General features: G+C 38.5%; 1 protein-coding gene across 25 annotated transcripts in view; it reads right to left on the minus strand.

Moving 5' to 3' along the window:
* Positions 1–2,180: 2,180 nt before the first annotated feature.
* The window catches only part of DLGAP2 (DLG associated protein 2), a 463,247-nt gene continuing 451,739 nt past the window's right edge, over positions 2,181–13,688 (minus strand). For 23 of the 25 annotated variants that reach the window (XM_061460679.1, XM_061460675.1, XM_061460677.1 and 20 more), the window contains 4 exons: positions 11,349–11,440; positions 6,775–6,927; positions 5,937–5,954; positions 2,181–4,451 (listed from right to left, as the gene is read on the minus strand). In XM_061460679.1, the coding sequence (XP_061316663.1) occupies positions 4,233–4,451; positions 5,937–5,954; positions 6,775–6,927; positions 11,349–11,440 (482 nt within the window). In that variant the 3' untranslated portion in view covers positions 2,181–4,232. The remainder of the gene's footprint in view (positions 4,452–5,936; positions 5,955–6,774; positions 6,928–11,348; positions 11,441–13,688) is intronic. The other 2 variants (XM_061460699.1, XM_061460674.1) reach the window with 1 other exon arrangement.

Consider the following 13,688-nt stretch of genomic DNA (forward strand, 5'->3'; position numbering starts at 1 on the left):
CGTTTCATTTAAGCTAATACTGAGGCTCCTGCTACACAGGATTTCACAGCTTTTCAGCGCACACAGCTTGACACCTGGGGCTGCCAAACCAGCTTCAGACCTCAAATTAACATGCACAAACCACCGCTTGATGGGTCAGCCCCCAGTGTGCTTCCTTGCCCCCAGCCCGAACACTGAAATGTCGAGGAGGATGTCAAACCCACCAACCAGGCAGAGCAGGCTCAAGGCTTTGAATGCAAAGGGCTGAGATGGGCCGATCTGGAGGCATGCTGCTGCTGGCGAGGGGGGCCGAGATGGACCTGCCTGGGGAGGCCCTGGCAGAGAGCGGTGGTGCTGCCCACGGCACATGGGGCCAGGAGCCTCTCAGGGGCATAGCTCCATCAGGGCAGGAGGAGACTGCAGGTCATGAATGGCACATCATAATATAGCAGTTACTTCTTTTTCTTGCAAAACCACCCCAAGACCGAGCAATCCCTCACTTCATAGTAGATGCAATGCTGAAGAAGATGAAACTGGAGTACTAATTTACTGATACAGCAGGACATGGGCTTATTTTAAAACAAATAATTTCCATTATATGAGGTGTATTTTATACATATATATGAAATCCACACACTTTCCTATGCAGGCTTTAATTCCTTCCCGATTGATCTCAAATCTGTCATAGTGACAAGGTTCAAGCATGAATTAAAATGTCAGGTTTTGGTATTAAACTGTACAACATTATTAGTCTCTGCACGCTGCCAAAGGCCATTCTAATCAGGTCAACATGAAATAACAAACCACTTGATAATGTACTTCAGCAATTTACAAAGAATTTTAAATCCAAAAAAATACACAAAGCAAAAATAAGTATGGTGAATATCAACAATTTTATCAGTCAGGTCTTTTTCTTTATTTAAATTTTCATAATTCTGTTTATTATACTTGTGTTTCACAGGTGATGAAGAAATGAACAAAGACTTTCTATACTTTTTATCTGTGAAAATATATATCAGTCCAATTAGTATTTAATTAAACACTGGACTATTTTGTTATATCCAGCTGTTCTGTGTGGGTCTACACCAAGAAGTCTCTTTAGTAGAAAGCATTCCACTTTCTATCTTTGCACTTATTTTTATGTTCCTCCTACGCTGGTTCTGTAAATGAATTATATTTTTATGATGTGTGGTCAGATTACAATTGATCTGTTTATACGTATATTAGGATACCACGTGCTGTGTTTCTCATGTCAGGGACTGAAGCAATTTGACTTTGATTTATTTGCAACACAAGTATGATAAGCATAATGTTATTTTTCTAAACTGACCAGATGTACAACATGTAAATTGAAATGGCTTATTTGCCTTTAATGATAGAATGTTACCTGTACAACAGTTTAATATATTGCACTTTGAAATGTAACATGCACAGATAACATCAGATTTTTCAGTAGGCATCTAGTTAACATTTGATTCTTTTTTCTTTTGGGGGGACAAAGGCAGAACCAACAGAAATCAAAGATATGCAAAGCTTATATTGAACATTTCTCCCATAATGGCATGGGAAATGGGCTGACATCATTCACGCAGGCCTGTTTTTGCCAGAGAACAACCAATAAAATTTCAACACATAAAAAACCTTATCAAAATATGATTCTAAAATAAGGAGTTACATGGACTGCCCCAAGGCAGCATTATTAGGTCAGCTGGGATCTAAGCTTATCTGTAATCTGTTATTTTTACCATTTGTCTTTATAAAGTCTGATTAGTGGCAGGATCAAATACAGCTTGTCTTAATCACATGACCCAGAGCTGTAAGTGGGGATTTTCAAGCGAGTAAGTCAAGTGTGATTTCTCCTTGAATTGTACAGGAAAATTAGACAATATCTATCAGCTGCCATGTATGTATAGGTGTGTCTGTGTCTATTTTAAATTTCTTAAATCTAGGAAAGACACTGGCTTTAGTTTTGTGTGGATATTCCTACTTAGCAGCTCCACTTTGAATAAGACATCAGTTTCCAAGATTAAAGATGCCAATGTCTGCAGGTACATTTTTATTTAAACTAGTACAACAAATACAGGAAGCAGCATCGATATTGTACACTACCTAGGATTCAGCTCTTTCCTTAATAGAAAATGCCTTGAAAACAGGAGGGTTGGGAAATATAATGTTTTCATCTATAGAAGAATATCTCAGGGATTTCTTTTTTTTTTCTTTTTTTATTCTTTTTTTTTCCTTTTTTTTTTTTTTTTTTTTTTTTGCATTTTGGAAGGATATACATTCGTCTTGGTTTTTGCTTCCAAATATAGTTTAAGGCTATTTGGTAAAGTATATACCAGATATCAGGCTCGATTTAGAGGGTTTTCTCCTCACAGAAATTTCTCAAAACTTCATCTCTACAAATTCATATCTTGAAGCTAAACATGCCTTATCAGCTGTGCTCCAAAGACAGAACTCATGCTTAATACTACACACTGTAGGAAAAAAGAGAAGGAAAAAGGAAAAATTAAACAAAACAAACCAAAACAGATTTGAAGCAATGTCAGATCTGCATAACCTACAATACTTCATGTTTTCAGTCATCCATCGGGCTGCAGGGTGCATGGGATTCAGATTTAAAGTGCTCATCAGGTGAAGAACCAAAGTGCTTGAGTAGAATTAAATAGCTGTTCTGCCTATGGCTAAATACATTGCATTTGTTACAGCAGAAATACAGGGGATGTGATAGTTGGGGCTGTCTGTCTCACTGGGTTTGAACTGTTTTGACCTAAAGTAGTGCTCAGTAGGATTCAAACCTTGGAATTGGGGGCTGTGGGATTCTCGTCTTATTGCGTCTTCACCTGAAGACTTCTAAGTGCTGGGTTGCTCAGTTGCTGTGGAAGGTAGGTGAAGTGGAATAATTCTGTCTTAATTTGTTTTAAATTAAAGCCTCTTACCTGTGGCAGTTACCACTTCTCTCTTCTGACAATGTGAGGCTCAAAAATATATGATTTTTCCTATATTCCATAACTGGAAATGACTTATCTCTTCAACCACATTTTTTATTTTTTATGTCTGAAGCAAGCAAGAAGCTTCTTCTTGCCATAAATGATACTGCATAGAAAAATAGTTCTAAAAAAAAAAATACAGCTGTAAACCACAGTTCACCTTTACCTTAACATAACCATTTAAACTTAGATATACTTACCACTCACATTCATATTTCTTAAACTGTTTACAACATCACAACTGGCATTTTAAACAAGCAAGATTTTTTTTTTTCTTTTTTTTTCTCAAGGATACCCTGGAAACTCAATTGTTAGAACATTGTGAGCATTTGAAATATTCCATGTAGCACAGCTCTTGAAATGAAAGAGAGAACATTTATAAAATAAAGGTTAACACGGAAAAGAACTGTTAAAAATGCAATGAGTGTTCCGAAGGAGCGAGTATAACTTTTTCTTTACACATCTTGCTACAGAAGATCTAACTTTTTAAGGCTTCCGTTTTCCTTTCACCCATCACTCAAGTCCTCTTGCATTATAAATTTGCTTACGTTTCAGAGTGTCGTTATACTGCTAACAGCAAACGTTTCTCAGTGGGCATTCCCACCACCACCAGACTTGTACGCTTCTTGGTTTCTGATGAACTTTGGAGTTTTAGTGGCTGGATATCCCTGTTCATCTCCAGAAACTTGACATGACATGAGAGGCCTAATGTTATTCTGCAGTAACAAAGATGAGAAGAGTGGCAGAGCACATGGGTAAATATATTAGCTGGGTTCTAGGAAAAGAAACTGGAGGTCAGAGAGATAAATGGGTTCTTTCTTTCCTGCTCTTTACATTTGTAGCACCTTCTACTTGGATTAGCTAATGCCTCTAGTGAATGGTGAGATGCACCCATTTATAGTTTGTTATTCTTATCCCTAATTATCACACATTTTATAAAAATATAAATAACAAAAAAGTAAGCTGGGTTCCATCTCAAGAGGTGTTTCTTGTTGTCCTCTGAGAATATATTGGATAAGTCAGGTCTCGACAAGCCCTATCCATTGTAGCTGATTGTAAGTCAGACAATAAATACAAAAAGAAGTCGTTCTTGCGGTGAGCTCAGCAAATTCTGAGGAAATCAAAAGCATTCCACTGTGCTTATGGCACAAAGAACACAACAGCAAGGGCATATTTAGTGGAGAGAATGAGACAAAAATTACCAGGTAAGTGACAAACTGTACAAGCATTTGTTTAAAAAAGGAACTCTGCAGCATTCTGTCTTTAAAGCCGGGTTTGAGCCTCTGGGATATATATCTCGATGCTGTCTGCACGCTCTGTGGCTGAATTCTGCCGGAAAGAGGCTGCTCTCTTAGCAGCCATTAGCCGTCTTCTAGCTTCTTGTCGCTGTCTGTCCGGTAGGTCCAGAGATTTTTCTCTTGTGATAGGGAATTTTCCTTTTGGGGGCTTCTTTGGTACAGGAGGAGGAACTTTTCTTTCTTCCTGCAACAGGGTATTAAAACTGAGGGTGAACTGCGTGCAGAAGATACTGTCAGTAGAGCATGCAAATCAAAGACATGAAATGCAAAATACTGGCTACATACATCAAGCATGCTCAAGTTGTGCTCTCCAGTCAGCTGACTAATAGGTTACATGAATAGCTATCTGCACTAGGGATACTGGCAACACCCTGTTGTTTCAGCAGCCATCACAAATTCTGCAGTCCTGTGCCTTCTAAAAAACTTCTTCTACTGGCCTTGCAGGTATCCGGCACATGCAATCTACATACCTCCCTTTCATAAGAATTTATGAATTTTTAATTTTAGCTGACACATTATTACATCCATTATAAACAGAAACACACACTGGCTCTCCAATAAGAATTCAGCGCATCTGCGTGGTCTGATCAAATGAAAAGACTGTCTAAGATTAGCAGGACAGCATGTTTAATTAAATTAATCATACTGAGTTTAGGCTCAGCTGGATATGAGATAGCAGCTGTGTATTAGTTTAGTCTCCTCCATGAATTGCTGAATGGAAACATGCAACCACCAGCCAGAGAGGGAACATTGGGCTAATTGTTCTGCTTGCCAGCCTGGACCATTTAAAAGAAAATTATAGTGAAGAATTATCAAATTATAAAGTGAGAGTCAGAAGATTTTGGTACCAAAGTAGCTGTAAATTGCTCTGCAGATTTGAAATGAAGAATTGTTTTGAAGTATGAAATTGATATTTTACTCCATTTAGATGGTGAAATATGAAATAAGAGCCTTGAAAAAGATAACATAGAATCAGATGTAGAATCATGCAATACTTTTCATTGGAAGGGATGTCTGGAGGTGATCTTGTACAACCCGTATTCAAAACCCACTTGAAATTAGATGCAACTTTGAAGTTAAAGCAGGTTTTTCAACATTATATTTAATACTGGACTGAATAGCTCCAAAGATGGAGACTCCACAACTTCACGTGTACAGTATTGTTATTATGATCGATTGCTATATCACTTCTTAGAGTAATAGCAATAGTCCAGAGTATGGGCTGTTCCTTATGGAGAACACAGTTAATTTGATGCACAGCAGGATTCAAATAATACAAAAATGGAACTGATTCACCTATGGTTTACACTGCTCAGTGTTCGGTCTTCTTTTGTTTAAACTAATTCTGAGTCTATTGCCAAAATGCTTTAGCGAAGTCTAAATAATTAATGTTATTTAAGAACAGAGTTCTGCAGTCTCATCTCAATAGGAACAGTGCAGCAGCCTAAGATGCTATTCCCCATGACAGCCATCTCTTCCAGCATTAATTTTCTTTGTTTCCTGTTTTCAGACAGGAACATAACGGCTCCATTCCTGCTGTCCCATCATTTTTTTCTTTTTTTTTCCCCTTCACTTTTAGTAATTTCCCTCTTAGGAACATCACTGTTGCTGTCACTATAATAATTTCTTACTTCCAGTTGTCACTAGTAAGCAAGAGTTGCAAACTCACCATCCACCAACCCGTTGGCTGAAAATTAAAATCCAAGAGGAGCATGAAGAAATGAAAGAGTTGTCAAAATGCCTCCTAATTCCTCCCAAACCAAACAAGTATTCACCTGAGGCCAACAGTACTGACTCAAACCAAATGCTGTCTTCATCTGACTGATAAAATACTCAGGAAGGATAATGGGATAATCAAGGTGAGGGGCTGAGCTCTAGAAAGGGGAAGACAGTTTCAGAATTACATTGCTTTTGTGGGCAATATGCCACCTTCGGTTTGTAAGCATCGTGGCTGGGGTGTCTCCCAGGTGGTGGAGTTTTAGGGCAGATGTGCAGGAATGACTCTCTGTCCCCCAGTCTTTGTGGGCCAAGACTTAGTATGACTTGTGCTATGTTTTGCCACATGCGTTTAACTCAGTCCTGTTCTAGTATCAGCTGTGTCATGCAGGCAGGATTAAACAGTGTAGTGCTCAGATTTGAGCTGCCCCAAATGTAGAACAGTGCTGAGTTTACCTTGATTGGATTCTTGGGCTGTTGTCCTCATTCTGAATTAATCAGGACATATTTAAGTTCTAGTCTTTAGAATGCAAATTTAAGTAATTTGAACAAAAGTGTTACGGAGTAAACTAACTTAGTAAAATCCATTTTATTTGTTACACAATTCAGCTCATCATTGTTAAAAAGAAAAAAACCCTCACATCTGATGAAGGTTTCCACGTATAAATTGGGCCGTACCAATTAGATACTTTCTGGAGTTAGAAACCTATTGTATTCACTGTTGTATTTAAGACAAGGAGACTGCAGGACTACAAATGGGGAGTAAATGGTATTGTCCATGGTCTGCTTACCTTCCTTTCAGGTGATTCTATTATTTTCCATTCATTGAGTTTCAAATGGTGCAGTTCATCAAACTTCATGCTGACGTCTTCAATTGAGAGCTGCAATAAGTCCCAGAAACCTGCTAGGTCCTGGGAAGTTGGCCTCGGCATGGCACTCGGGTCCTGTCACAAAGGAGACAATCTGAATAAACCAGAAGGCTTTAAACAACATGCTTTGAGGCAGCAAAGGCATCACGCCAGATTACATTGCTACAGTACTGCTCAGTGCTAAGTCTACACGCACTTTACAGCCTGGAGCTGTGACTGGAAAGTTGTGCCTCCTACACAGCCCAAAAATGAATGAGTTGGATGTCTTACGCTAGCATTCCTGATTCCATGCAGCACGGGAAGCTCCTTAGCACCATATGCTGTGCTGACCTGCATTCCTAAATAGGAGCAAGCAAGCCTCTGCCTGGTGATTATTAAAGGAAAAGGGAACGTGGTTCATATTCTAGACAGCCTGAAGTCTTTCTGGTTAAAAATTGCATTCATGGTAGCTGATCAGAAGGTAAAATAATGCCACGAAGAAGTAGTCAGCTTATGCTGAATTCAATGTTTGCATTGTTTTGCATTTTCAAATGTATACATAAGGCATGGAATTTTGATGGGGGATGGTAGACTTTTGTTCTCCAGAGAGTCGAATCATGCTCAGGCATTGGGAAGCACTACACACAGGTACTGCAATTAAGTGGCACTATGTGCACAAGACTTAATGGAACAAACAATGGTGGTAACAATTAGCAAGGTGAACCTCCATTTGACCATTAACCTGGTATCAGTTCTGGATAAAAAAGACAATTTTGTATGCAGACTTAACCCTGTGCTCTGTATTGGTACTTGTTCAAGAAGACAGCTTTGTCATTTTAATGAAATAGGGCTTAACTGGTCAACACCTCTGTGAAGATGATGGAGAAATGTCTCTTCCCTTTCAGTGCAGAAGGGAGCCATCAAAGTGTCTACAGAATGGATGGAGTCAAAATCAGGCCAAAGGGACTCTGTATCTCCCCTTTTCTGGGTGAAAGCTGTAATGACTATTTTACCGTTAGAAACACTGGTGTTATTGCTGAAGCAAGGCTCTGTACCCCATCTTTCACAAATGTAGTGGACAAAGAAGCGTTTTAGATATTCAGCACAACTCCATATAGTTGCCTAAAACCCGGCAGGTAAGTCAGAATTTCTGTTGAATTTCTCCCTTGAATATAAGGGTCTTAAACTAGGACTTGCTATTCAAACTTGGTTTGCAGATGCCAATGTGGGAGCTGAGTACTTGGAGCTGGGCACTACAACATGAAGTGTGACCCATACCTAAACCCTTTTAGGAATCTGGGCCAAGAAGCAGCCTAAAAACCTATCCACTTAGAAGTCTTCTTTACTAGAAGAACATCTCCTTTTCTTAGGAAGCTTCAGGGACTCAGCAGACCTGTCCATATAGATTATAACAGACTTCTGGGAAACATGATACATCTCTAGATTAGTGTTCCTCAAAACCAACTTACTTGGGTAGATCCCAATTTGCTCCAAAACCATTTAAAATTTATGTCAGTGTATTAGTTACTCTACAGAGGTCAACATCTCAGGCTTCAGGAGCTGACTTTCTGTGCGAAATCTGCCAGGATAGTCCCATAACATTGTATCTTACATTGCAATCTGTTCTCTCCAGCCTGGTCTTCTCATTTCCTCTTCCCAGTTTCCTCTAAACAGTCATGAAATTATGCCACTCATTGAAATGTCATTGCCTTCTGAATCAAGGCCAATTGTTTTCCTGTACCTCTGTTCACCCCACTCTGCTCATTGTGTTTGGGAAGATCGCAACCTCCAGCGCAGCTGCTTGCAGAGGAGTGTGCCATGCATTGCGTGGACACAAGAGGGCTGCCTCCTGCTGCTGTTTCTTATGGATCCGCAGACCATGGATAAACCCTGGCACAAATGATTACTATTACAGCTAACTAAGTTTTGAAAAGATTGGCTTAAACCAGTTCCTTCTCAGAAGCTGCTAATTTGTTTGTACCTTCTTTGGAATTCAGCTCTGCAGCCCTCCTTCTGAAGGAAGCCTAAAGCACTTAAAGCCTAGCAGTATCTAGCAGGTGCTTGAGATGCTCTGGTTTTGCCCAGAACCATGACATATTGAGTGATGACCTCACGAGCTGAGCAGGATCTGTGCTGACTAGAGTGTATGGAGGAGGATATGTCAAATTAAAAACAGGGTGTTACAAGAGATAATGTGAATAATGCAGAAGGGAGTAGTGATTTTTTTTTCTCCAGCAGTTAGTGGAACAGTACGCTGCAGGAGACAGCCAGCCAGATTCTTAAAAACAACTTCATCAAAGCTTATATTTCTATGGATTTACCCTAAGTGAAAATCTTTGGTAAGAAATCTTAACCCACTACATAATCAAATGTGTCACTTGAAGATCCCATGACCCTTTAGAAAAAGTCCATAGATGATGGGCGAGTTTCCTGGTTAAATTTCAGTATAAGTAAGTATATTCCTCTTCCTAAACTACTGCTGCATTTTGAATTGGCATAAGTAAACACCATTGTTCTTTGTCCTACTTTTATGCTTATTGCCGTTGAACAGTGTTAAGAGAAACTGCTGTGTGGTAGTCCCGTAAGTGCTACATGTTTTCAAATGGGGGAAAGGTGCTATCTGGCAGCGCTACTGTGAGGCACAGAGATGCTGCCTTAGGAGCATATATAAAGCCTGCTCACTAAGTGACTATTTAACAACAAACTCAGCTGATAGGCATAGGAAGAAAAGCCTCAAAACATGAATGAGATAAAAGTCTAGTTCTGCAGTTGCTGCTTTCTGCAGAGCCCACTGCTGATTTAATGAAGCTAAGGAATATTCAGAGCCTACATCTTCAGAGTAGGATAAAGCTGCTGTTACGGAGTTCAGAGGTTTATTGTCCAAATCAGAATGAGAGAAGTAAAATCTTGCCAGTTTTTTGGTCATATTGTCTGCAAAACTGTAGATTTTTCAATGTGCTCCTATTGCTTTTGCTGTAATGAATTGCTCACGCTTCCAAACCTCTGACAGCCGTGCTGAGCAGGAGCTGCCCTTGTTATTACAGTAATGCTCTTGAGCACAAGTGCTGGACTCACTTGAAGATAAATGAAGTGGAGAGGAGGTTAGGCTCTCCAAATCTTAGTTTGCATAGCTTCATCAATCAGGTAACGGAGGGCACTTTGAAATTTGCAGTGAGAAACTTTTAGACATTGATGAAGATTTCCTCCTTTCGCTATGAAACAAATGACTAGATAGGGAGCAGACATAATGTATTTCATATTTCAAAAGTGGTCATCTCCTGCTTGCCTGACTTTGCATATTTCCTCTGTCACTCTGTAACAGCTATTAAAATTCTTGTTTTGACAGAGTCTTTGAAGTGGATAATTGGATTCTTTCCTAATGAGGACCATATATCTTACCATTTTCTATCAGAGAGTAGGACATTTTTGGCATGACTTTCTCAGTAATATTTGATTGCATTTTCAGGAATTCTGGACGTTTAATTTTATGGATGGGAAGTAACAAGTAGGTTTATGAAGAATTAACATTTTGCCTTAAGAAGTTATGTGGCAAATACTAGCATGTAAAGAAATGTATCTAACCAGACATAGAGGTCATGTCTGCTATCATGCACACAACAGAATTCAGCCCTTTTAATACATAATGGTGTAAGGGCAGCCAAAAGATGAAAATTACACTTGATTTCCAAGTGAGCCAAAGAAAGGTGCTCTACCACTAGCTGTAGTTAGATGAATTACGTTCTTCTGTTGATTAGTATCATCTTGCCACAATGAGTGTATCACGGATGGCTGCTGTCATATTAATGAAGATAACATTTAGAATTGAATTAGTCTCTAATGCACTTCCAGAACAATAGCAGTTAACTCTCACAAGGAATAGACTGCATCTGTTCTTTCAGCCCTAGGATATCTTATGTATAATTGGCGATGCAAATTATGAAACCCAATTTTATTAACATTATCTATATTCTTGTTTCCAAGATCAGTCCTATTTTCAGACAGGTAGAAAGCTGGAACATGCATTCTCCCCTAATTTGCTATTTTACTGTTCTCCACTTACTGTAGTGCTAAAATTTTCTCCTTCATTACCAGAAATACAACTACTATTTTAGGTACTGCAAAAATAAGCCACAATATTATGTATCAGAAAATTTGCATTTCTTCCTTTCTCTTTTTTTTTTTTTTTATTTTATTCTCAATAAAGGCAGGAAAAAAGTAAAAGACAAAACAGCCAGGCTGAAATTCTGAAATTACGAGGTTTTTTTTTGAAAAATATATAAAAAAATATCCTAACAACATACTTTAAATTAAAAAAAAACACAAAAAAGGAGCAGTAAGACAAAGTTTGAGACATGAAAATGACATTTCAGAATGCTACTGTTTGGGTACACTATATGTGTTTTTGTTGTTGCCTTTGATGTAAAAATAGTAAATTCTAAAATTTAGTTATATTCTGTGGAATATGTATGGATGAATAGCATTAAACTCTTCAAGAATGGCCAGGCACAGTTACTTACCAGATTTTGCTGACAAAGCCAATAAAATTGCTGGAATTTCTGAGACATGAGGAGCTGAGCACTTCCAACAGCACTGCGGATCTTACCTAGGACTAAGCATGCAGACAAATTATTACCAATAGGTGTTTTTTTGGCAGTAAATGCAAAATGCAGCTAAAAAATTATGTAAATTACTGTTTATTTTATAAGGGAAGTAAATACTTGTTTTTGTTGCTTGCTATTATATATGTAAAATACTTCTGAAAAAGATGGAGATATAGGAAAGCTCTTACTTTTTGGAAAAAGAGATATAGGAAAGGCACCTTATTCTTTGGCAATAACAAATGATATATTGATGTCAGAACAGCTAAGACTGTATTTGCTTAAGGAAGCAGAAAAGGGAGTACAGACAGATTCCTGAAGTGAGCACACATTCATGTTTTTGAGAACAACCTTAAATTTCAAAGTAAATTACACCCCCTGCCCCTCCATTTACATTTACTCATGTAAACTGAAATCAGTTAGATGCCTGTTCCCTCCAATGTCAAAAAGCACTTTACATGTACTTTAGATCTTCTAGTTCTGTAGTCACAAATGACTTCATTCAGTTGCGTGGATGATCCCTGGGTGAGCTGTGTTCTGGGGGTAGGGCTAATATATTACACTGTAACATAAGATATTCCTACCACAAGGATGAGTTCCTTAGAGGAATCATATCTCTGAAACATGTCTTGGTACCAGCATCAGCAGTTACAGGTTGCCTATCCAGGGAAATACACAAAGTCCTAAGCATAGGAGCTTCCAACAAAGTAGGACAAAAATGAGTGCTTCAGGTCTTTGCTGGATCATGATCAGACCCCACAGTACCTTGAGCTTTCCCTACTGTCAGTGAACTTGCAATTTACAGTGTGCCTAAGCATTGGAGAAAGGGACAAAATTCATTTTACTTGATTTTACTTCCAAGAGTCATCTGTCTAAATCAATATTTCTGGGTGCTTTATGATCAGCAATCCAAGCTCATCAGCTCCTCCATGTTTGTTAGGCACTCACTTTCAGATGAGCTGAATCTTTTACTGGAGATGCCTGTTTCATTCTATTGGCTGGAATGCCTAAGGGGAGTGGCTTATCCCTAGGAATCTAACTCCTCCTAGACTCCCACATTTGCTGGGATAAATACCATAATTTGTAGGTAGCAGTATACTTTTCTACACTTCCTTCCTACATGTTCTTTCCTACACTTCCTTTCTTCCACATCCATCTCTAAGCTGAAAAAAAGCAAAACTTTAAAAAGCATTATAAGCTGGGGTTTCAATAGAAAACTGATTTTTTTCTGGAGAACTTCCAGATCTTTAAACAATAGTTAAGGTAAAGCCTGAGAAAGGCAGAGGTAGGTGTGAGACAGGAATTACTCTGACATCTTTTAATTTAATTGGAAGAAAACAAATTGATAATTGAAACAGGATGCAGAGGGTGGAATGAAGATACAGATAGCACAGCAGAATGGATCTACAGCCTGTGATACAGAAAACATTCAGCTCTGGCAGGGCTTTACATTTTGTTGTTATTTAGAATAAGTACGGGTGGGGACTGAATGGCATGTGGAAACAGTAGTTCTGTTAGAGGTATTAAGTTTTTATGTTGCTTTTCTCTAAACTAGTGAAACATCTGCTTAACCACAGGTAGCAGCAGGAGATAAGCTTTAGGCACAGAAGTTTTAGGCTCAAGTTCTGTAGAAACAGATTCTGTAACTTTCAAAACGTGTTAATATGTAGAGCTGTGGTTCTCAAACTCTATTCCATTTTTTGTTAGACAAACAGTACAACTGCACTGCATCATTAAATTAAACATCAGTATGCCTAAATCATCAGTCCCATGTGTCACCTTTTTGTGAAAGGGTGAAGTTGTTCAGGGCTGAGTGAGTAATTCACTGAGGTTTGGTTTTGTTTTGCTTTGCTTTGCTGGCCAGCTGGAATAAAGCATTTTAATTGATTTGAGGTTTTTGATCACTAAACCCCTCATCTTCTTCTACAGAGTTATTGGTATACGGAAAGCAATGTTTTGGGTGTTAAAAGCTGAACAAACATACAAAAATCTAAATAATAATAAAAAGAAGAAGAATAATAAATGTTTCATTCTATCTGAAACAAATTGCTTTAATTTGGTTTTTAGTATTTTTAATAAAGGCACAGACTTAAGTGGCAAATAGCCTTGTATTCCACTTTCCCCTTGGTGCTCTGTAGCTCAGGACATAAAATGAACTCCCAACGTGGGGTCTGAGTCCCTTCTTTGCCAGGATGGGGAATTGTGCTGTAGCAGGTCCCTGACATTGCCTGTTCCACACTGTGTTCAGCTGTTCACTGA

The sequence above is a fragment of the Pezoporus flaviventris genome, unplaced genomic scaffold, assembly GCF_033815535.1.
Source record: "Pezoporus flaviventris isolate CSIRO_AGI_PZ_B2104156 unplaced genomic scaffold, CSIRO_AGI_Pfla_v1 ptg000031l, whole genome shotgun sequence".
Taxonomy (NCBI): domain Eukaryota; kingdom Metazoa; phylum Chordata; class Aves; order Psittaciformes; family Psittacidae; genus Pezoporus; species Pezoporus flaviventris.